We start from the raw sequence: 25370 nt of genomic DNA, 5'->3' as shown, positions 1-25370 counted from the left end.
CAGTTATTGTTGTATTCTTAAGGTTGTCAATTACAGTATTTTCCAACCCCTTTCAGATAATTATATTCAACTGCTAATCCTTGATGTGTAAGGTATCCCTCACCTACACAGTATAGTTGGTGAAGTAACAAAAAGAGTTGGAGAGGTGACGAAATAGGGTACATAGAGTACAATAACCATGAGCTCTTATTTGCATCTGTGTTGTGTGTAGTGTGTGTGTGTGTGTGTGTCTGCCTGTGTGTGTGCATGTCTGCCTGTGTGTGTGCTGCATGGGAGCATTACTGGCACGCTAAACAAATGTATTATCTTCATCACATCAGCCTGGAGGTATGCAGTGCTCAAGGGCAAAACAACCAAATCCCTCCTTTTCTTTCTGCAGGTTTAAGCATCTTTGTGAGGAAGAGCAACATTGGTGAATGCACCTGCCATTTGTACATGCTGTACATGTAAGTCACACTACTATGCCACAGTAACTACACTATAATGTTTACCAGCACTTTCACCTTAAATATGCAATCTGGGTATCACAAAGACAAACACACACCAGAGGATCACACTCCTTTCACTTAGACACTATAATGCTACACGTCAAATTGTTTGTCAAATATTATGTCAAACTGTTCTTGCCCCCCTTCCCACCTCATCCATATCCCCACAATCCCTATGTCATTGTTCTCTCCGACACACCATACCATACCACACCACATGCCAAACTGTGAGACATCAATTAAATCAATGGATGAAGACTGGTCTGGCACAGAGAGAAGGGACAGTAGAGAGGAAGGGAATTTAGGGGAGGGTAAGGTTTCTTATTACTGAACTCCCAATGGAGAGGTTCCCCATTCCACTGTCACTCTAGGCTTCCTTTTCTTATTGGTGGTCTGTAACAAATGTCTTGGTAAACTGTATTTATTGATTTACTAGCTGAATCAGATCTTAAGTGAATTTGTCAGTCTAATGAGTTAAATGGCAGACATGTAAAATCAGTCCAAAATGCTCAATTTAAACAGTGTCAGAGTCAGGGACTTCATGGGTTAAATGAAGGATTATTTAGTCATTGTCATAGTCATAGGTGTGCCATTGCATAGGATTATATAATGTGAAATTCTAAATCCTCCACCTCCATCTCCACATCCTCAACTCATGAGGCCAGCAGCATACCACCCTGCATCCCACTGCTAGCTTGCCTCTGAAGCTAAGCAGGTCCTGGTCGGTCCCTGGATGGTGGGAGTCCTAGTCGAACCAGATGCTGCTGGAATTGGTGTTGGAGGGCCAATAGCAGGCTCTGGTCTAAAACAATATGCCAATGCCCCAGGGCAGTGATTGGGGACATTGCCCTGTGTAAGGTGCTGTTTTCAGATGGGACGTTAAACGGGTGCCCTGACTCTCTGTGGTCACTAAAGATCCCATGGCACTTATCGAAAGAGTAAGGGTGTTAACCCTGGTGTCCTGGTTAAATTCCCAATCTAGCACTCATACCATCATGTCCACCTAATCATCCCCAGCTTCCAATTGGCTTGCATTCATCCCCCCTCCTCTCCCCTGTAATCATTCCCCAGGTTGTTGCTGTAAATGAGAATGTGTTCTCGGTCAACTTACCCGGTAAAATAAACGGTGGATAAAAATTGAGATGCAGTGCCATATTATGCAACTTGCAACCTCTCTCATGCCTGTTCAAAATTCCAGCAATGCAATGATGCATGCCTGCCTAAGATACCCTGTCCTGACACCCCGCTGATATCTGAAAACATGCAGAAGTGGTGACATTTGTTTCCTTTTATTTACATTAAAATGTCAGGGTGCTGCCAATATACAGTTGAAGTCGGAAGTTTACATACACTTTAGACAAATACATTTAAACTCAGTTTTTCACAATTCCTGATATTTAATCCTAGTAAAAATTCCCTGTTTTAGGTCGGTTAGGAACACCACTTTCTTTTAAGAACGTGAAATGTCAGAATAATAGTAGAGAGAATGATTTATTCAGTTTTATTTCTTTCATCACATTCCCAGTGGGTCTGAAGTATACATACACTCAATTAGTATTTGGTAGCATTGTCTTTTTCCATAAGCTTGTGGAAGGCTACGAAATGTTACGAAACGTTTCAGGTTGCCTTCCACAAGCTTCCCAAAATAAGTTGGGTGAATTTTGGCCCATTCCTCCTGACATAGCTGGAGTCAGGCTTATAGGCATCCTTGCTCGCACATGCTTTTTCAGTTTTTCCCACACATTTTCTGTAGGATTGAGGTGTGGGCTTTGTGATGGCCACTCCAATACCTTGAATTTGTTGTCCTTAAGCCTTTTTGCCACAACTTTGGAAGTATGCTTGGGGTCACTGTCCTTTTGGAAGACCCATTTGTGACCAAGCTTTAACTTCCTGACTGATGTCTTGAGATGTTTCTTCAATGTATCCACATCATTTTCCTACCTCATGATGCCATTTATTTTGTGAAGTGCACCAGTCTCTCCTGCAGCAAAGCACCCCCACAACATGATGCTGCCACCCCCGTGCTTCACGGTTGGGATGGTGTTCTTCGGCTTGCAAGCCTCCCCCTTTTTCCTCCAAACATAATGATGGTCATTATGGCCAAACAGTTCTATTTTTGTTTCATCAGACCAGAGGACATTTCTCCAAAAAAGTATGATCTTTGTCCCCATGTGCAGTTACAAACCGTAGTCTGGCATTTTTATGGCGGTTTTGGAGCAGTGGCTTCTTCGTTGCTGAGCGGCCTTTCAGGTTATGTCGATAAAGGACTCGTTTTACTGTGGATATAGATCATTTTGTACCTGTTTTCTCCAGCATCTTCACAAGGTCCTTTGCTAATGTTCTGAGATTGATTTGCACTTTTCGCACCAAAGTACGTTCATCTCTAGGAGACAGAACACATCTCCTTCCTGAGCGGTAAAATGGCTGCGTAATCCCATAGTGTTAATACATGCGTACTATTGTTTGTACAGATGAACGTGGTACCTTCAGGTGTTTGGAAATGGCTCCCAATGATGAACCAGACTTGTGGTGGTCTACAATTTATTTTCTGAGGTCTTGGCGGATTTCTTTAGATTTTCCCATGATGTCAAGCAAAGAGGCACTGAGTTTGAAGTTAGGCCTTGAAATACATCCCACAGGTACACCTCCAATTGACTCAAATGATGTCAATTAGCCTATCAGAAGCTTTTTAAACCATGACAGCTGTTTAAAGGCACAGTCAACTTAGTGTATGTAAACTTCTGACCAACTGGAATTGTGATACAGTGAGTTATAAGTGAAATAATCTGTCTGTAAACAATTGTTGGAAAAATTACTTGTGTCATGTACAAAGTAGATGTCTGAATCGACTTGCCAAAACTATAATTTGCTCACAAGAATTTTGTGGAGTGGTTGAAAAATGAGTTTTAATGACTCCAACCTAAGTGTATGTAAATTTCCGACTTCAACTGTATATAATAAAATATATTATTCCTCATGTCCTCTGGTTACAGTGCATTCGGAAAGTATTCAGACCCCTTTAATTAATCCACATTCTGTTATGTTACAGCCATGTTCTAAATGGATGAAATTGTTTTTCACCCCCATATCTACACACAATACCACAAAATGACAAAGCAAAAACAGTATAAAAAAACATTTTAGCAAATGTATAAAATTGAAATTGAAATATCACATTTACATAAGTATTCAGACCCTTTCCTCAGTACATTGTTGAGGCACCTTGGCATCAATTACAACATTGAGTCTTCTTGGGTATGATGCTACAAGGTTGACACACCTGTATTTGGGGAGTTTCTCCCATCCTTCTCTGCAGATCCTCTCAAGATCTGTCAGGTTGGATGGGGAACTTCGCTGCACAGCTATTTTCAGGTCTCTCCAGAGATGTTTGATTGGGTTCAAGTCACTGCTCTGGCAGGGCCACTCAAGGACATTCAGAGACTTGTCCTGAAGCCACTCCTGTGTTTTCTTGGCTGTGTGCTTAGGGTCGTTGTCATGTTGGAAGGTGAACCTTCACCCCAGTCTGAGGTCCTGAGCCCTCTGGAGCAGGTTTTCATCACGGATATCTCTGTACTTTGCCATGTTCATCTTTCCCTCGATCCTGACTAGTCTCCCAGTCCCTGCCGCTGAATAACATCCCCACAGCATGATTCTGCCACCACCATGCTTCACCTTAGGGATGATGCCAGGATTTCTCCAGACGTGATGTTTGCCATTCTGGCCAAAGAGTTCAATCTTGGTTGGTTTCATCAGACCAGATAATCTTGTTTCTCATGGTCTGAGAGTTTGCCTTTTGGCAAACTCCAAGCGGGCAGTCAAGTGCCTTTTACTGAGGAATGGCCTGATTGGTGGAGTGTTGCAGAGATATTTGTCCTTCTGGAAGTTTCTCCCATCTCCACCACAGAGGAACCCTGGAGCTCAGAGTGACCATTGTGTTCTTGGTCACCTCCCTGACCAACGGCCCTTCTCCCCCGATTGCTCAGTTTGGCCGGGTGGCCAGCTCTAGGAAGTGTCTTGGTGGTTCCAAACTTCTCACATTTAAGAATGATGGAGGCCACTGTCTTCTTGGGGACCTTCAATGCTGCAGAAATGTTTTGGTACCCTTCCCCAGATCTGTGCCTTCGCACAATCCTGTCTCGGAGCTCAATGGGCAATTCCTTCGACCTCATGGCTTGGTTTTTGCCATGACATGTACCTTCAACTGTGGGACCTTATATGGACCGGTGTGTGCATTTCCAAATCATGTCCAATCAATTGAATTTACCTCAGGTGGACTCCAATGAAGTTGTAGAAATATCTCAAGGATGATCAATGGAAACAGAATGCACCTGAGATACTTTTCTAGTCTCAAAGCAAAGGGTCTGAATACTTATGTAAGTTTGGTACTATATATACACTCCTGTTCAAAAGTTTGGGTTCACTTAGATATGTCCTTGTTTTTGAAAGAAAAGCACATGTTTTGTTAATTTAAATCATGTCAAATTGATCAGAAATACAGTGTGACATTGTTTATGTTGTAAATGACTATTGTAGCTGTTAATGGAATATCTACATAGGCATACAGATGCCCATTATCAGCAACCATCACCTCTGAGTTCCAATGGCACATTATGTTAGCTAATCCAAGTTTAGCATTTCAAAAGGCTAATTGATCATTAGAAAACCCTTTAGCAATTGTGTTAGCACAGCTGAAAACTGTTGGTCTGATTAAAGAAGCAATAAAACTGGCCTTCATTAGACTAGTTGAGTATCTGGAGCATCAGCATTTGTGGGTTCGATTACAGGCTCAAAATGGCCAGAAATAAAGACTTTCTTCTGAAACTCGTCAGTCTATTCTTGTGAGAGAAATTGCCAAGAAACGGAAGATCTCATACTACTCCCTTCACAAAACAGCGCAAACAGGCTCTAAACAGAATAGAATGAGGAGTGGGAGGCCCCGGTGAGCAACTGAGCAAGAGGACAAATACATTAGAGTGTCGTGTTTGACAAACAGACTACTCACAAGTCCTCAACTGGCAGCTTCATTAATTAGAACCTGCAAAACACCAGTCTCAACGTTGACAGTGAGGAGGCGACTCCGGGATGCTGGCCTTCTAGGCAGAGTGGCAAAGAAAAAGCAATTTCTAAGACTGGTCAATAAAAATAAAAGATGGGCAAAAGAACACAGATACTGGACAGAGAACTTTGCCTAGAACGCCAGCATCCCAGAGCCGCCTCTTCACTGTTGACATTGAGACTGGTGTTTTACGGTTATTATGTAATGAAACTGCCAGTTGAGGACTTGTGAGGCGTCTGTTTCTCAAACTAGATACTCTAATGTACTTGTTCTCTTGCTCAGTTGTGCACCGGGGCCTCCCACTCCTCTTTCTTTTCTGTTTAGAGCCAATATGCACTGTTCTATGAAAGGAGTAGTACCAAGTGTTATACGAGATCTTCAGTTTCTTGGCAATTTCTCGCATGGAATAGCCTTCACTGCTCAGACCAAGAATAGACTGGCGAGTTTCAGAAGCAAATTATTTGATTATAGCCATTTTGAGCCTGTAATTGAACCCATAAATGTTGATGCTCCAGATACTAAACTAGTCTGAGGAAGGACAGTTTCTTTAATCAGTACAACAGTTTTCAGCTGTGTTAACATGAATGCAAAAGGGTTTTCTAATGATCAATTAGCCTTTAAAATTATAAACATGGATTAGCTAACACAACGTGCCATTGGAACACAGGAGTGATGGTTGCTGATAATGGGCCTCTGTAAGCCTATATAAATATTCCATAAAAAATCTGCAGTTTCCAGCTACAATAGTCATTTACAACATTAACAATGTCGCCACTGTATTTCTGATGAATTTGATGTTATTTTAATGGACAAAAAAAATGCTTTTCTTTCAAAAACAAGGACATTTCTAAGTGACCCCAAACTTTTGAATGGTAGTGTTTATATATTTTTTTTATACATTTGCAAAGATTTCTAAAAAACAGTTTTTGCTTTGTCATTGTGGTGTATTGTGTGTAGATTGATGAGGAAAAAAATGTGTTTAATAAATATTAGAATAAGGCTGTAACATAACAACATGTGGAAAATGGGAAGGGGTCTGAATACTTCCGAATGCACTGTATATAGAGTCCTGCCTGCCTGTATATGTTAGTTATTTGTCATGCTGGGGAAGCTAAAAAATAGCACTTATTTATTTCATTTGGAAAAAATACATATTCATGTTTTGGTTCGTTAACATTCAATGCAAAGAGATGTGGAAATATGTCATTTTGACTGAGAACATTTCAAAAGATTGTAGCTACTAGCAACTGTATGAGCAAAATCATATTATTCTGGCCCCAATAGAATAAGCAGTTAATGCAGTTCCTTTGAATTCATTATATCAGCAGCGTGTTTTTTATTCTGTAGCCTACCGTGCGTTTTGACCTTGGCAATTCTAACAGCACAAAGGGAACATGGTCCCAGCTTCCTTTGTATGCCACTTCCTGCTTCCTTGCATATATTTCAAGAAAAATACCTTCCACAATAGACTTCCAATTCCAAACCTCTGATATATTAAAGCTAACAACATGAACAAAATAACCGAAGGCTACAGGACATAAAATACATGTTTTCTAGACATAAAAGAAGTGTTAGCGAACAAATGTGCTATTTTTGTGTTGTGGAAAGGAACATAATGATATTCACAAAATGCTATTGAACACGGACAAATGTAGCCTTGGTCACGATCACAAACTCATTGACCAGGAAGCGTAAGATATATTGCATTTGTGTATTAATTTGCCATTCCGGAAGAATACCACAGCCTATGATATGCTGCCTATCACATTCCCATTCCAGGAGAATACCATGCCATGGCCTATCACACGCCACATGAATTCAGTTGGGTGAATGTGGATTATTTGGGCTGTAACGTTAGTCAGAGCTCAGAGCCCTGACAGCCCCTTTAGCCCTGTCGGCACAAGACTAACAGTAAAAGTCTTTCTCACTTGGCACGCATGAATATATCTTTCCACCATGTGGCACAGAGATGCCATAGAGAGAGAGACCATTTGCCACCGGTTGACCTGCCTTTCTACTGACAGTGAGGAGAGGAGCCTGGCCGAGTCGTAACCTAAGGACCCTGCTGCCTGCCACACACCCAGACACAAACAGCGCTTGTTTGCCCCTAGCCCCAGGCCAGACATGAGAGAAAAGGCATGGCAGTTTGTGCATAGAATGCACATTCAAAGCTTTACCAATGTGATATCCAGGGTTATTTTTTATTTATTTTTTAAATACAAATAAAAAAATGAAATCAAAACAACTGGAGAATGTGTGCAAATTAAAACAAATTAATTGTCTTAAAAGCTGTACAAAAAAAACAGCTCCCTATACATTTATAAACGACAGGAGGCCATAATATAAAGCACAGAGCGATACTGCAGAGGGCAACACTAAGATTTGTAACTAGCGCTTTTCGCCATAAGGTGAATGAATGTTTAGCAGGGATGGATTGTATCCAGTGGTCATGACATGAAGCATGACAACAAGAATAACAGCAGGCTAATAGGAGGAAATAATAAGGGTTTGACCTCAGCCTTACCCTAAAGCTAGACTATAGTGCCATCTATTGAAGAACTCAACTTTAAATCACACTATCTATTGAAACGGGATAGTATACAGTATCAATGTATTTATCTTCTGTTATTTTTAGTTGGTAAATTACAAAAAATATATAATAAATATAATTGGATCAATTGGATAGGTCTATAACTTATTGCCATTAACCAGTAGGAAAGTATTGCTGGTGACAATCAGACCATGGAAGTGTTCACATTCATCGAATAGATAGATATTGATATTATCGAATCGAATTGTATGTTTTGGCTTGGGGTCAAATCCAGCAGGTTTACGCCATGGAAAAGTTGATTAAGCATGAGAGCCAAAGACGCATTCTGCACGAGGCTCTTATCTGATGTCATCTAGGGCTATGAGACTTGATATATGAAAGACAGTGAGTGGGCTACAGTATAGACAGGCGACTTGAAAACAGAGCTATGTAATATGACAACGCCATTATATAATGGTCTGGAATCATTTACATAAACAATTACCTTCTTTGAGCAAGCGTGAGTGGATGAGAAGAACAACAAAACAACAGATTGCCGCTCCCGCTAAAGCCCACGCAACTCTAAGAAGCTGCATCCTGGCTGGCGAGTGGCGACGGCTTATTAACACCCGAGGAGAGAGGCCAGCAGTCTTCAGAGACACACACAGCCTTCCATTCTGCTCCCATCCAGCGCAATGCTTCTCACCCCCCAAAAATAAGAGAAAACAGTCTACAACACGTGTGGAATGCACAAAATAAATCCCCCTTCAGAAATAGCTGGGACGAATAAAAATACTAGTCAATCCGTCAGTTGAAGGGGAAAATAGATGATCATGGCCGTGGAAAAGGACTCAGTGCTGGGTCAAAATTGAAGTGTTTGGTGCATCAGTATGAAGCGGGGCTGTTAAAGCCCCATCGTTTGAAGTGCTGGCATTCCCACTACCACTTCAGCCCGCGTCCGTGACTCGGTCACCACAGGCTCACCAGCAGCGTTCTATTCGCCCCCTCTCTCTGACTGCTGTGCGCGGATACGGTAATTCGGTGCGCTGATCACCACTCTCCTCCAGTACATGTTCCACACAACTCCCGCGCAGGAATAGACTCAGAGGCAGGCAGCACGTCTATGTCGCTATGCAGTAGGGTATATATCCATTCCGTTTCAGCCAGATAGCACGCTTGCCATTTTACGCACAGGGATAGCTCATCATATGTGGATACCTCTCGTTTTAGTTGTTCTCCATGTAGATCATGAAAGATGCTCGCATCTCTTTCGATTTGGAAGCGATACCTCCCGACCATTAACGGATAAAAAAAAACTAAAAACAAACGCGCAATAGAGCGTATCCGGTTTAGTTGCTTTATCTACTTCTGGATTTCGATACATTTGTCCGTTAGTGATGATAATGACACAGTATATATCGGCATCACCATCCCTGATCTCAGTGTCGGTTCTTCGGGCTTGCCGCTTTTCTTCGTCAGGCAGCCGCATATAAAGTCTACAGACGCGACTTTCTCTCTCCCTGCTCTGTGCGCTCCCGGTGAGTGACGTCACAACAACTCCTCCAGAAATATGTTTCTTCGGGCGATTTCACAGAGGCAGTGTGAGATGAAGAGAAGAGGCGTGCGCGTGGAGGGGATTGAGGAGGAACGGGGATGGTTGGCAGATTAAAAACCCTGCATTGCTCGTTGTAAACTCGCTAATTACAGTGTCCCTATTCTGCGTTTGGTGAACTACAGTTGTAATACCTTAGGGCATGTCCAATGGAATGTGAATGCATTTTTTTCTTTGTTTTTCCATTTCAAATATAGCCTAGCACCCAGCGTGTGCCTTTAGTAGCCTATATACATTATATTTCAAAGACAGATTTGCACAGATTATTTCAAGTTAAAGTATTATTCGATACAAGAATATGGGCATATGGGCCAATCACATACAATATCTACTGCAAAACAGTGTCCTTCCCATTTCCAAAACCCTTGATGGGTCTGTGGCAATTCTTATATTCTGCAGCCTATCCATCCTTAGAGACTATAAACAAGTGACACCACTTATATACTGTACATGGGGATTGAAGTTCATCCAAACAAGCAGTTTGCAGTGTCAATAACTTGGCTCCTGCAGCTATTTCACCGCTAATTAATGGTGTGGGTGGGGGGTGGAGGAGGTGTTAACAACAAGGGCATCCATGTTTGATGCTGCCTTTGCAGAGAGAGAGAGAGAGAGAGAGAGAGAGAGAGAGAGAGAGAGAGAGAGAGAGAGAGAGAGCTCTCTCCTCCCAGCCTCTTCCATTCTCAGGCTGCAATCTATCAATCAGTGGGGCTGTAATCTATCAATCAGTGGGACAGCAATTAACGGAGACCTGTCCACAAGGTGTCTGCCAAGGGGGTGGGGGGTGTGTGTGTGCCAGGGGGGGGTGGAGGGCTGGGGGAAAGTGGCTTACATTAAATATGGTGAACCCTGTCATTGCCGGTCACTATATATTACTATAACCCCCAAGCTTAATCCTATTAACCTATTAAGGGAATGATAAATAACTGACCCTGCATCAGTGCTTAGGGGCAACATGTCAAACATCCTTGAGCTGCACAGTAGCCTCAAGCACACATAATATAGGCCTTCTCTTTACATTATTTCTTCATCGAAAGTCCAGAGAGCATTATTACACTGTTGTACAGTACATATAAGCTAAAAGTCCAGGTTTCTGCAGCAAACGCATGAGTAGGAGTACAGCTACAAAGCCTTGTTACAGTGTCCAGTTTTGTACAGAAACAAGAGCTAGAGTCAGTGAGCCTTATTTGAGTGTTATACTGTCTGTAGCCTGCCTCCTTGTTCCACCTGCCTTCCCTCCTTTCTCTCCTCTCTGTGTCTCCCTACCCGGAGCTAAGCGAGGCATTGCTTGCTTTGTCCTCTGTTCTGTTCAGGTCGTCGGCCAAACCATGGCCCAAGCCATTAAAGGCCATAAAACTCAGAGCAGCAAAGCTTTTATATTCGCGGTATTCCCCATTATCTTCTACATGGACAATACTCTATAAAGATGACATGATCAAGAAATAGGCCATTTTGTCCAATTCTGCTTTTGTCTCAATGCTTGTTAGAAGTCCACTGCAGGAGAATCGCTCTACGGAATTCAGAGGAGCAGTTTGATTAGTTGCTACAGAAATAAGAGTTGAACCATTTTGAAAAAAGCTTTACTTAAAAACTGGAAATCAAATGATCCTCCAAAACAAATCAAATCACATTTCATTGGTCGCATACACACATATGCTATTGTAGGTGTCTTCATCTTTAAAACAGTAGATTAATCAAATGCATTACTATTTAAACATTGAAAAAATGTGGGCTACAGATAAAATACTGTAGAACATGTTTAAACCATATGGCATAAAGTATTACAAACCCTAGAAATATCCAGAGGATAAAAACATGAATCTTTTTTTTATTATGAGAACAAACAAGATGGGTACGGATACTGTGGGAACATATAGGTTTGAGCAAGTATGATGTCATTAATGTTTGTTGAAATGTATGCACGTCGGAGTTGGAGTTTTTTGTCTTTATTCATCTTTTTTCTTTATGTTGAAGATTGAGCATTTACGTCCCAGCCAATGTCATGTCTAGTTTAATGGTATCCGTGTCTGTGAAATGTTAAGTTGTCTATTGTCAAAGAATTTTACCAAAGAAGACAGTGAAAAGCAGTTGAGGTACTGTTCAATAGTTCCACTGAAACCAATATATTAATTATGAAATATACATTACACTAAGGCTCTCCAAGGATTTTCCTTTTGCCAGAAGAAATTCATATTTTCAAGACAAAACAATAGAAAAAGATACTTAAATCCACAATGGGCACTCAACTGAGACACATGGTTGGACGGTCCCTAACATTGAATGAGTTGGTGTCATATGATGAAATCTTTTAATCTCTTCCTGGATTGGTTGTTTTTGCAGTAATTGGAAGTAAGACCTGTACTCTAGGTTATATTGATTTGAGGTATGTAGTTAGTTCATAATCTTCCAAACAGCTCAATCAGGTCTCAAAGTATTAAAACCCCATAGAGTCGATTGAAGCACTGGTGTGTCATTCTAAATTACATAACGAGAAAATCCCCATCAAAATCTGTCAGTTTAAACGAGATATCTGTTTTTGCAGATCCACCGCACCACCAATGCCGCACTTAGGCCTCTGTGGTGAAAGGTGGCAGAGCTAAAGTTGTGTTTGTCAGAAAAAGGGGTTAAATCCGTGTAAAAAAAAATATATATACATACAGTATATATACCGTACATATAAATATATATTTTTGTACAGCTCTGGAAAAAATTAAGAGACCACTGCAAAATGATTAGTATCTCTAGTTTTACTATTTATAGGTATGTGTTTGGGTAAAATGAAATTTTTTGTTTTATTCTATAAACTACTAACAACATTTCTCCCAAATACCAAATAAAAATATTGTCATTTAGAGCATTTATTTGCAGAAAATGACAACTGGTCAAAATTACAAAAAATGTGAATTTGTTCTTAACTGACTTGCCTCGTTAAAATAAAGGTTAAAAAAAATACAAATACATTTTTAAAAACTCCTGGTGCAAAAATTCAAGCAGCTCTGCTTTGTTTGATGGCCTGTGACCATCCATCTTCCTCTTGATCACATTCCAGAGGTTTTGAATGGGGTTCAGGTCTGGAGATTGGGCTGGCCATGACAGGGTCATGATCTGGTGGTCCTCCATCCACACCTTGATTGACCTGGCTGTGTGGTATGGAGCATTGTCCTGCTGGAAAAAACAATCCTCAGAGTTGGGGAACATTGTCAGAGCAGAAGGAAGCAAGTTTTCTTCCAGGACAACCATGTACGTGGCTTGATTCATGTGTCCTTCACAAAGACAAATCTGACCGATTCCAGCCTTGCTGAAGCACCCACAGATCATCACCGATCCTCCACAAAATTTCACAGTGGGTGCGAGACCTGAAAGAGGCCTACAAGCCACAGTGTCTTGCACCCACTGTGAAATTTTGTGGAGGCTTGATGATGATTTGGGGGTGCTTCAGCAAGGCTGGAATCAGGCAGATCAGGCAGATTTGTCTTTTTGCCATTTTATGAATGCGTTGTTATTCAATGCATTTCTCTGTATTAATAATAATAATAATAATAATAATATTCAATATTTGATCAAATAATTTATTTATATGATTTTTTTATATACCTAAAGGGGTTCTAAAATTCTAAATAAAATGTCTAAATGATCCATAGGATGACCATCTTAAAACAATTACATGTCAGCTTAGCACCCCCCCCCAATCACTCAGACATACAACAGTAGCCTATATACTTCCTCAAGTCTCTGAATACATATAGTTAAGTATAGCACCCCCCTCTCGCTCTCTCTCTATACTTTCTCTCTCTCCCCCCCTTTCCTGCATCCCCTTCCCCCCTCTCTCTCCCCTCTCTTTCTCTCTTCGTCAGTATAAGCCACTCAGGACTCACCTGCTCTAATCCCATTCATCAGCAGTTTAAGTGGCGTACGTTGGTGTGTTATGAGGCTGATTATGTTTGTTTGCTCTTGAATATTCATCAGTTTCTCAAAGTTTTACAGCCAGGAAGACACCTCATTAACTACACAAATCTGATTGCTCAGGGTTGAAAAAGCCTACTTATTTAAAATCATTTGCAGTGAATTAAATATGTGCTGCTTCAATGGTATTTTAATGATTTCCATCCTGAATGGTATTGTTATAATAATACATTTTCTATAGAAAATAATAACATCAAGTGTAACCAATATAAATATTATTCTTAAAATGGTTAACCATGAATTAGCCATGTTTTCACAATGGGTTGTCGCCACATTGGCACACATACACTGAGTATACAAAACATGCTTCTTCCATGGCATAGACTGACCAGATGAATCCAGGTGAATGGTATGATCGCATATTGGTGTCACTTCTTAAGTCCACTTCAATCAGTGTAGATGAAAGGGGAGGAGATATGTTAATGAAGGATTTTTTTAACCTTGAGACAATCGAGACATGGATTGTGTATGTGTGCCATTCAGAGGGTGAACGGAAAAGACAAAAGATTTAAGTGCCTTTGAACAGGGTATGGTAGTAGGTGCCAGGTGCACCAGTTTGTGTCAAGAACTGCAACACTGCTGGGTTTGTCACAGTTAAAAGTTTCCAGTGTGTATCCAGAATGGTCAACCACCCAAAGAACATCCAGCCAATTTCGACACCTGGTAGAGACCATGCCCCAACGAATAGAGGCTCTTCTGATGGCAAAAAAACAACAACTCAATATTCAAAAACCTCAATATTAGGAAGGGGTTCTTAATGTTTTGTGGTGTATATATATTGTGCCAAGCAACACAAAAGGAGCATAAACTAAAAAACCTTTATACAACAGATGGAATTCAATGTTGCCCAAACATTAAAGGTTGTTTACCTAGTGTTGTCATAGCCACAAGGGCAATACAATAATAGAATACTAAGAACACTTATCCTTATAAAGTAAAATTAGAACAATATGTTCACAGTGAGCACCACATATGGCCACAACAGTCTCTGAAACCTGGACTTGAGGAACAACAATAGCACCGTAGATACAAACAGAATAGTCAGTGTGGTCTAGGGTTTGATCTCCCTTCCAAGTATTATTACTGGCAGTTTTTACAAATGTCATTCTTTTTTTTATACTAGAATGGGAAAGAAAGAATCCGATCTTTGCAAATAGCCTATAAGCAAGGGTAATACTGTTTCATCCAATCCCTTTCATATCTAAAACAGTGGTTGTAGGCAAACCTTGGGCAGTCAGCCTATAGGGTAGTGTAGGACACGTACTGTATGTTTATATTGAAAGAAATTCCTTTTTACCTTTTTATAGATTCTCTGTGATATTCTTTAATCACCTTCCAAGTTTTGGGAAATGTTGATTTGTTATTCAATATGTTGCATAAATATTCCAACTTATCCAATGTTTTCCCTAGTTGGCATGCAGGCCATGGAAGAACTGGGACATTTTCAGCTTCCAGGAATTGTGTACAAATCCTTCCGACATGGGGCCGTGCATTATCATGCTGAAACATGATGTGATGGATGCGGATGAAAGGCACAAACATGGGCCTCAGGACCTCGTCACGGTATCTCTGTGCATTCAAATGACCATCGATATAATGTAATTTTGTTCGTTGTCTATAAGTTCACACCTGCCCATACCATAACCCCACTGCCACCATGGGGCACAATGTCGACATCAGCAAACCGCTTGCCCACACAACGTCATCTGTCCGGTACAGTTGAAACCTGTATTAATCCATGAAGAGCGCACTTTTCCAGCATGCCAGTGGCCATCGAAGGTGGGCATTTTCCACCTGAAGTTGGTTACGAAGCCGAACTGCAGTCAGGTCAAGAACCTGGTGAGAACACAGAGCACGCCGATGAGCTTCCCTGAGACCGTTTTTGACATTTTGTGCAGAAATTCATCAGCTGTGCCATCCCACAGTTTAATCGGCTGTCTGGGTAGCTGGTCCTGGAGGTGAAGAAGCCTGATGTGGAGGTCCAGGGCTGTCATGGCTACTTGTGGTTTACGGTTGTGAGGCCGGTTGGACATACTGCCAAATTCTCCAAAACGACGTTGGAGGAGGCTTATGGTAGAGAAATGAACATGCAAATGTCTGGCAACAGCTCTGGTGGATATTCCTGCAGTCAGCATCCCAATTGCATGCTCCCTCAACTTGTGACATCTGTGACATTGTTGTTGTGTGACAAAACTGCACATTTCAGAGTTTTATTGTTCCTAGCACAAGGTACTTGAGAGTATTTTAACTTTTTGTATTGTTTGTTGGTTTGGCAATGCTACTGTCAGCCAGAGAAATATGTTGAGAATGATTATTACCACAGCAAGCAAGGTACTTGGAGTCAAACAGTCAGGCCTGGATGAGATCTTTAAGGTCAGGGCCCTCCGTAAGGCTCACAAAATAATTTTAGACCCAAGCCACCCTCTGTACCTGGACTTTAAACTACTCCCCTCTGGGCGCAGGTTTAGGGCACCCCTCAGCAGGAAAAACAGAACTACACAATCATTTGTGCCAGGTGTGATATCCCTCCTAAATAGCTCGGGCTAATGTTCCTATCGATTCTGTAAGGCCAGCAGGCTAGTCATTTTTTAAAAACATTTTATTTCTTCATTTATTGTAATTATTATTGTTATTATTTTATTGGTATGTAACTGTTATGAAAGTTGTATTGTCAATTTTGTTTTGTATTTAAATGCCACTTTAAACGTCTACATGACACTGCAACAAAATTCCCCATGGGGACAATAAAGTAAGTAAGTAAGTAAGCAAGCAAGCAAGTAAGCAAGCAAGTACACCTGTATAATGATCACTCTGTTTAATCATCTTCTTGATATGCCACACCCGTCAGGTGGATGGATTATCTTGGCAAAGGAGAAATGCTGACTAACAGGGATGCAAACATCTGGAACATTTCTGGGATATTTTATCTCAGCTCATGAAACATAGGACCAAATCTTTACATGTTGCGTCTATATTTTGGTTCAGTGTGTCTATGTTTGCTCACGTGTTTCTTCCTAAGCTTACATGCCCTTGACAATTTACATCACAGCTTTGCAAATGTCTGTAAATAATCTATGGTATTTATACATACATACAGCATATGAGCTACTTATAAACCATTCATATGCTCATTATTTGTAGTATAAATATAAGTTAATAAAACTACAGGACAGCTTGTGAAGGAGGAGAGGATGAGGAGACGAAAGGAGGATAGAAAGGGTTGAGAGGAAACAGGTGAGCACCGCGGGTGTGTTACGGAAGAGAGGAAGAGTGGAGAGAGAGAATATCAGTATGCAAATCAGAAGACGTTGAGGAAAGGAGTGAGAGAACGAGTGAGTGGAGGTACTGATGTTGGTGATAAAACCGCTCCTTGTCTACCGGTAGTCTTTCCCCTGATACAAATGTATCAGCACTACGTGAGTTCGGATGGACTACCTTGGGAAAGACTCGGGTAAAAACGAGCGCATGCATGGCAACAGTGTAAAATGCCGGGTAAAGATACTTTATAATGGAACAGCCTTTAAAACCCCCAAAATACTTTGTTTATATACCGTACCAATACATAATACATGGAAAGCTTTGAATATGCGTGTGTGTGTTTGCACGTGTGTGTGTGTGTGTGTGTGTGTGTGTGTGTGTGTGTGTGTGTGTGTGTGTGTGTGTGTGTGTGTGTGTGTGTGTGTGTGTGTGTGTGTGTGTCACTGTCTGCAGAAATGGATGTAGAGGAGAAGAGAAGATGCCACGAATGAGACAATACAGTTAAAAACTCACAGACTGAATGTGTGACCTCCACTATCAACAGCCTATAGAGAGATAATGCAAAGAGAAGAGATCAGCAGGCTAACAAGCTCTATGATATGATACCAGCCATCCTAAGATTGCTGTAACCTAGACATCACCTTTAGATGCCTCGAGGTGGTGGGGGAAAAATAAAATTATGAAAGAAAGAAGAATGTGATTATCGGACGGAGACAGTGAAAGGATAGTGGTAAATAGTTTCACTTTGAGAGAGAGCGAGAGGTTGGAATGTGAGCTCTCTATGTCTTTGCTAGAGATGTGTGTGTGCATGTGTGTGTGTGTGTGCACGTGTGTGTGTGTGTGCGTGTGCGTGTGCGTGTGCGTGTGTGTGTGTGTGTGTGTGTGTGTGTGTGTGTCTGCATACAAACTGAGGGAAAAAGGCTGAGCAGGTTGTCTAGTTTGAATAACATGCTGTTGATTTGTAATTTCACAGTGATGTGCCATTGGAGGGGCAGGCAATGTTGCTGTCAGTTACTATCACCACAGTGACTGCCTCTTGATTGGCAGCTGCTATTGTATTCATATACCCTCATGCTTACTTTCAATTACTCTCTAAACATGTGGCCTTCTGTTAGTGTGTGTGTGTGTGTGTGTGTGTGTGTGTGTGTGTGTGTGTGTGTGTGTGTGTGTGAGTTGTCAGACAGACTGTGCCTTGCCTTATTGGGAGCACACACACACATGCACACACGCATACAGCCACTGGCAGAGTTATAGAAATGGCTCATCCTGATTCCACCATGGATTTAGACTCCTCACACCGTGAAAATACGATCTCTGGAATTCCATTATCCCTGGATAGAGATCTAGAGACTGCATTTGATTCAATTGTGTGGGATGCCCTATATTTGAATCTAAAGGGCATTTCCATCATAAAGGACTCATAAGCACCATTATGTGAAGTTCATAAGAGCTTATCAAATTGGGTGTCAAATGAACTCTAAGAGTCTATAAGGAATAGATATATTTTTCAACCATTTTCCATCTTAACGATGAGGTACGAAAGGCTTTGATTTCTGGATTAACAGATGGAAATGGGGTCTTAGAAAAGTACAGTATCAGTATTGATGTAAAGACCCCAAACAACTAATATCAACAATTATTATTTAGTTTAGCTGAAATGGCTTACATTCTGTAAATTGAATAAATAGGCCTTGTGCCTTGTAATTCCGTTACCAAAAACCCACATATATTTCAGATAGTTTCTTCATTACTCTCCCTCATGAGGTAGGATAATGAAAGTTCACAGAAGTAACAAGTAACGGTTGACCTACCAATAAGTTATAGTGATTTTACTAATATCAGTTTTGTTTTTGAATTATTAAGTGATTCAAACAATTGAACTAATTGGTAACGTATTTACCAAAAATGCAGTAACAGAATTACTGCAACTGAATTGGCTACAATGGGACATCATAATAGTCACTAACCAAAGTTGGGTCAGCTGCTACTGTCCCCATGGCATTCTGTTATGTTCAGCTCATAACTGTTTTCTTTCTCTTTCTGTCATCTGGTGGTCAAACCAAGAGTGTTAAAACAGTCTGAGTCTGAACAATCCCTTCCTTCTTCCTCCTCTCTCGCACTCTCACTCTCACTCTCTCTCACTCTCTAGTTAATGTCACCACTCCCAGTTCTTACCGAGACCTACCCATGAGCCCCTTGTAACCAGCATCCTAACCCACTGAGCACCGACCAACACTGGATGTCCATGGAAGTTGAAAAGTAGTTGAAATTAGGTCAGTCCACCCTGGCCTTGATGTTAACATCCACAGATGGACCGGACTGGACCAAATCCGGACCTATCATAGACTTGTTTCACAAGTTTGGATAGCACAGTACAGTACAATATAGTACAGTAAAGTATTGAGTACAGTACAGCACAGTACTGCACGGTGAGTAGAGCTATGCTCAAAGAGGTTGTTCGGATGTTGTGAGTGCGCAGTCGGCAGCATATGGTATAAAAGCAATGGGAATTTCTTGCTGGATCTTCAAACGGTAAACCATCAAACTAAACTCTGGATCTCAAAGCCAGTTCCACTGCAGTTTACATTGTATTGTTTGCCTTCTAAACAGGGACTGATTTAGACATGGGACTATCAAATCCAGATCTGTTTCACCTGTCCTTGTGATTGTCTCCACCCCTCCAGGTGTCACCCATCTTTCCCATTATCCCCTGTGTATTTATACCTGTGTTCTCTGTTTGTCTGTTGCCAGTTCGTTTTGTTAGTGAAACCTACCAGCGTTTGTTCCCCTGCTCCTGCCTGTTTCTTGCACCTGTTTTCTAGCCCTTCCCGGTTTTGACCTTCTGCCTGCCCTGACCCTGAGCCTGCCTGCCGGTTTGTACCTTACCACACCTTACTGGATTATTGACCCCTGCCTGCCCTGACCCTGAGGCTGCCTGCCGTTCTGGTCCCTTTGCACCCTCTCTGGATTATTGAACCCTGCCTGCCTTTGACCTGGCGTTAGCCTGCACCTGCGTTAGAAATAAACTTTTGTTTCTTCGACAATGTCTGCATCTGGGTCATACCTTAAACGTGATAGAACGAACTGGCCATGACTGACCCAGCAGACTCGGACCAGCTACGCAACGCCATCTCCTCCCAAGGAGCCACCATTGGAAGATGCGAAGAGTTGCTTCACTTATGGAAGGGTTCCAGACCTTGGCCGAACGCCATGACCATGCGTTTAACACTTTGTTGGAGAAATTCCGCGGCTTGTCTGTTAGGCAGCCTACCACGACAGTAACCTCCCAGCACCTCAGTAACTCGGCTATTAGCAGCGCTGCCTCCCCGGTCAACCCAGTGTCCAGAGAACCCTTTTTACCTCCTTCGGAGCGCTACAATGGAGATTTCGGAAACCTGCCAGGCTTTTCTCTCACAGTGCTCCCTCATTTTCGAGCTGCAGCCTTTTCTTTACCATCGGACCACTCGAGGATAGCGTTCATCATTACACTGATGTCCAGGAGGGCACTTGCCTGGGCCACAGCGGTGTGGGAGCGACAATCCGCCATCTGCCTCAGTCTGGAGGTGGTCGTGGAGGAAGTTCGGAAGGTGTTTGATTCTCCGTAGTCCAGGAGAGAGGCTAATCGCAAGCTGCTGTGTGGCAGACTATACTATCCCGTAGTGTGGCAGACTATGCAGTGGATTTCCGCATGTTGGCAGCTGAGATTGCTTGGAACACAGAAGCTCTGTTTGACACGTTCTTACACTGAGTATCGGAGGAAGTTAAGGACGAGCTTGCAGCCCGGGAACAACTAATGGATCTCGACTCACTCATCACCTTCACGATTTGGATTGATGGACGACTACAGGAACAAAAGAAGGAGAGGAGAGTCGATTCCACTTCGCCTCCAAGATATCCCGGAAGTCCCCGACGGCTCCGTTGCCGAGAGAACCCGAGGTTAGCCAAGTTCCCACAAGAGCCTCTGAAGACTGACGATTCACCTCTTTCTGAGTCCATGCAACTAGGCAGAGCTAGGCTGTCTCCAGCTGAACAGCTATATAGGCTTCAAGCTAAGAGTTGCCTGTGTTGCAGGACTACTGGTCATTTTGTCTCCACCTGTCCACTAAAAGACCAGGCTCACCGGTAGGAGTGAGTACTCTGAAAACCCTTACAGAGAACATTTCCTCTCCCCTTACTCGTATTCCTTTTCATGCCATAATGCTGTGGGGGAACCAGTCAAAATCTCTCCGGGTAATCATCAACTCTGGGGCTGATGAGAGCTTTATGGACGCTACGCTGGCTTCCGAGCTTGATTTCCCCACTCAGCTCTTTTCCAATCACATGGACATTAGAGCACTTGATGGGCATTCTATTGTCCGGGTCACCCACAATACCACCCCCACCCCCACCCCAATCCCCATACCACCCTCATCAGGGAACCACATAGAGACGATCCAGTTCCTACTCATGGTTTTGGTATTCTCCTGGCTCCAGTGACACAATCCCCTCATTATTATTATTATTTTTAAATTCACCCCTATTTCGTGGTATCCAATTGGAAGTAGTTAGAGTCTTGTCTCATCGCTGCAACTCCCATACGGACTCGGGAGAGGAGAAGGTCGAGAGTCATGCGCCCTCCGAAACACAACCCAACCAAGCCGCACTGCTTCTTGACACAATGTCCATTCAACCCGGAAGCCAGCCGCACCAATGTGTTGGAGGAGACACCGTACACCTGGTGACCGTGTCAGTGTGCACTGTGCCCGGCCCGCCACAGGGGTCCCGATGAGACAAGGATATCCCTGCCGGCCAAACCCTCCCTAACCCGGACGACACTGGGCTGATTGTGCGCTGCCCCATGGGCCTCCCGGTCGCGGCCGGCTGCGACAGAGCCTGGGATCGAACCCAGAACCTCTAGTTAGTTAGACCACAGCGCCACTCGGGAGGCCCCAATCCCCTCATTGACTGGTCTGCCAGTGCCATCATGGGCTGGAGCCCATTCTGCCACGCCCACTGCCCGGAATCAGCACAACCTGTTCCGGGACGTCTTCCTGGGGCCTCGGAGGTTGCCCCGGATCTCTCCGCTATTCACACGGAGTACCAGAAACTCTGGGAGGTGTTCAGTATGACTGGGCCACTTCACTGCCGCCACACCGACCATATAACTGCAGGATTGATCTTCTCCCCGGCACCACTCCGCCACGTGGACGACAGTACTCTCTGTCGAGTACGGAGACCAAGTCTATGGAGACCTATATTGTAGACTACTTAGTTGCCGAGTTCATCCGTGCTTCTGCCTCCCCAGCCTGCGCAGAGTTCTTCTTTTTGGAGAAGAAGGACAAAACCCTGCATCTGTGCATCGACTACCGAGGTCTCAACAACATCATGGTGAAGAACCGCTAACCTCTCATCTCCTCGGCCTTCAAGCCGTTCCAGGGGGCCACCGTGTTCTCTAAGCTGGACCTACGGAACACCTACCACCTGGTGCGGATACGATGTTCTCCTCAACATGTTGAACCAGTTCATCTTCATCAACCTCGATGACATTGTCGTCTTCTCCCGCTCCACCCAAGAACACATGCTCCACGTCTGTCAGGTTAACCCTCCTGGAGAACCAGCTTTTTGTAAAAGATGAGAAATGAGAATTCCATCTCTCCACCATCCCGTTTCTGGGTTACATTATCACTGCAGGGAGCATACAGAAGGATCCCGGGAAGGTGAGAGCGTTGGTGGATTGGCCCCAGCCCACGTCCAGAGTCCAGCTACAATGGTTCCTGGGTTTCCCCAACTTTAATCACAGCTTAATCTGGGGCTACAGCACCCTGGCTTCCCCTGTCTGCACTCACCTCTCCCAAGGTTCCGTTCACGTGGTCTCCAGCTGCTGATCAGGCGTTCTGGGATCTGAAACACCGCTTCACCACAGCTCTCATCTTGGTTCATCCTGACCCGTCCCGCCAGTTCCTGGTTGAGGTCGATGCTTCTGATGTTGGAATGGGGGCTGTCCTGTCCCAGCGGTCTGCCCTGGACCTCAAGTTGCATCCCTGCACCTTCTTCTCTTACTGCCTCAATGCCACAGAGGGGAACTATGATGTGGGGAATCGTGAGCTGCTCGCTGTGAAGATGGCATTGGAGGAGTGGAGGCACTGGCTGGAGGAGGCGGAACATCCATTCATCGTGTGGACCGACCACAAGAACCTGGAATATCTCCTCACTGCAAAGCGCCTCAATTCCAGGCAGGCTAGAAGTTCAACTTCTCCCTCTCCTACCGGCCAGGATCCAAGAACGTCTAGTCAGATGCGCTGTCACGCCACTATAGCTCGACAACTACTACCCCAGAACCTGAGACCATCCTTCCCACCTCTTACCTGGCAACAGCGATCAGTTGGGGAATAGGGAAGCAGGTTCAGGTGGTGCAGCCTTACCTTACCCCATTTTACTGGATTATGGACCCCTGCCTGCCCTGACCCTGAGACTGCCTGCCGTTCTGGTCCCTTTGCACCCTCTCTGGATTATTGACCCCTGCCTGCCTTTGACCTGTCGTTTGCCTGCCCCTGTGTTAGAAACAAACTATTGTTTCTTCGACACTGTCTGCATCTGGGTCATGCCATAAACGTGATTGGGACACCAGTTGGGTGCAATTAATTATCAGGTAGAACAGAAAACCAGCAGGCTTCGGACCTTGTTGGGTAAGAGTTTAATACCCCATCTATATGGAATAGGGTGCCACTTGGGACTCAGCCTCAGTCACCTTAAAAGCAACAAGGAATTGTGATGATTCAGTTCTCCCTCTCAGACACAGCTCATCCTTAGAGATCCTGGCGGCACACAAAAAATCTCCCTGCAAACACTGATATCCTGTGATTAGTGTTAGTATGGGGTGGATCAGGCTGAGGTGTGCCTGTGTGTGTGTGTGTGTGTGTGTGTGTGTGTGTGTGTGTGTGTGTGTGTGTATGTGTGTGTGTGTGTGTGTGTGTGTGTGTGTGTGTGTGTGTGTGTGTGTGTGTGTGTGTGTGTGTGTGTGTGTGCGTGTGTGTGCGTGTGTGTGTGTGTGTGTGTGCGTGTGTGTGTGTGAAAGGAACAATAGATTACCAAAGAGGAGGATTTACAGCTCAAATCTCCCAAGGCACAAAGGCTTCTAAGGTCGCCTACTCCCAGTTGTGAAGCGTGCAAACACACACACACACACACACACACACACACACACACACACACACACACACACACACACACACACACACATACATACATACACAGACAAACACACACACAATGCATCCCTTGCAGTTAGGCAGAGTGAAAGCAGTGATGTAACATATTCATAATATTTCTCAACACACAGCCACACAGTATCACTGCTTCCACTGGTAATCAAAGTCACAGGAAACAAATGGGTCTTAATGGCTATCATTCGTCTGGGGGGCAATACTCAGAAAAGTCAAAGGGACGGCATCCTATTCCCTAATGGCTGTGTCCAAAATAGAATGGATTCCAAATGGTGTTCTATTCCCGATAGTGCCCTACTTTTGGCCAAACTCTGTAAGGCAGACGTGTGTATCAGTTAAAAGACAAGTGCACTATACAGGAAATAGGATGCCATTTCAAATGAAGCCAAAGTTTGCATCAAATGTACATCATGTCCCTTAATGTGGTCTTTGGACCCCCTCTGATTAATGCTGTGATGTGTTTTGGAACCAGGCCAATGGAAAAAGAGAGCAAGAGAGACCGAGAAAGAGAGAGAATGAAAGAGAGAGAGAGAGCCTGGATTACATGCAACAAATAACAACAAAGCCTTGGTGTGCTGCCATCATGAAACGACCATCAGTTCTCTATGATCAGTCATGTGTTTGCATCTAGAGCAGGACCCCAAAATGGTTGCAGGGTAATCTACCATCTATTCAAGTCTGCTGTATGTGTCACGCCCTGACCTTAGAGATCCTTTTTATTCTCTATTTTGGTTAGGTCAGGGTGTAACTAGGGTGAGAAATCTAGTTTTCCTATTTCTTTGTTTGGCCTGGTATGGTTCCCAATCAGAGGCAGCTGTCTAATGTTGTCTCTGATTGGGGATCATACTTAGGCAGCCTTTTTCCCACCTTAGTTTGTGGGATCTTGTTTTTGTACTGTTGCTTTCCAGCCCTACAGAACTGTGTGTTTAATTTTGTATTTGTTGTTTTTCCGGTGTCATCAATAAAAGAAAGATGTACGCCTACCACGCTGCACATTGGTCTACTCCTTACATCGACGAGCTTAACAGTATGTATCTATTGTTTTATTTTATTTATGAGCAGTAACCGTAAAAAGAAAAACATAAAGTAAGACGTGCTGATGGGGATTTTCCTTTTTGAAAAGGGGCATTTGTATGCAGATTTGGGCTCTTAAACATACATGCGCGCGAGAGCGCACACACACACACAGTCACACACACACACGCACACACACACAGAACACACACACATACAGAACACCCCCCTCCCCCCTCTCCTCTTGGGT

General features: G+C 43.2%; 1 protein-coding gene across 2 annotated transcripts in view; it reads right to left on the bottom strand.

The window, feature by feature from the left end:
• Positions 1–25370, bottom strand: part of LOC109896409 (chemokine-like protein TAFA-5) — a 162536-nt gene that overhangs the window by 112602 nt on the left and 24564 nt on the right. The window contains exon 1 of one of the 2 annotated variants that reach the window (XM_020490664.2): positions 8580–9601. The exons of the other annotated variant lie outside the window; for it this stretch is intronic. Within the exon in view, the coding sequence (XP_020346253.1) occupies positions 8580–8670 (91 nt within the window). The 5' untranslated portion in view covers positions 8671–9601. Of the gene's footprint in view, positions 1–8579; positions 9602–25370 lie in introns of those variants that run through there. 2 annotated transcript variants of the gene reach the window in all.

The sequence above is a fragment of the Oncorhynchus kisutch genome, linkage group LG9, assembly GCF_002021735.2.
Source record: "Oncorhynchus kisutch isolate 150728-3 linkage group LG9, Okis_V2, whole genome shotgun sequence".
Classification (NCBI taxonomy): Eukaryota; Metazoa; Chordata; class Actinopteri; order Salmoniformes; family Salmonidae; genus Oncorhynchus; species Oncorhynchus kisutch.
The sequence above is the reverse complement of the archived record's forward strand: the minus strand, read 5'-3'. Positions and strand labels throughout refer to the sequence as shown.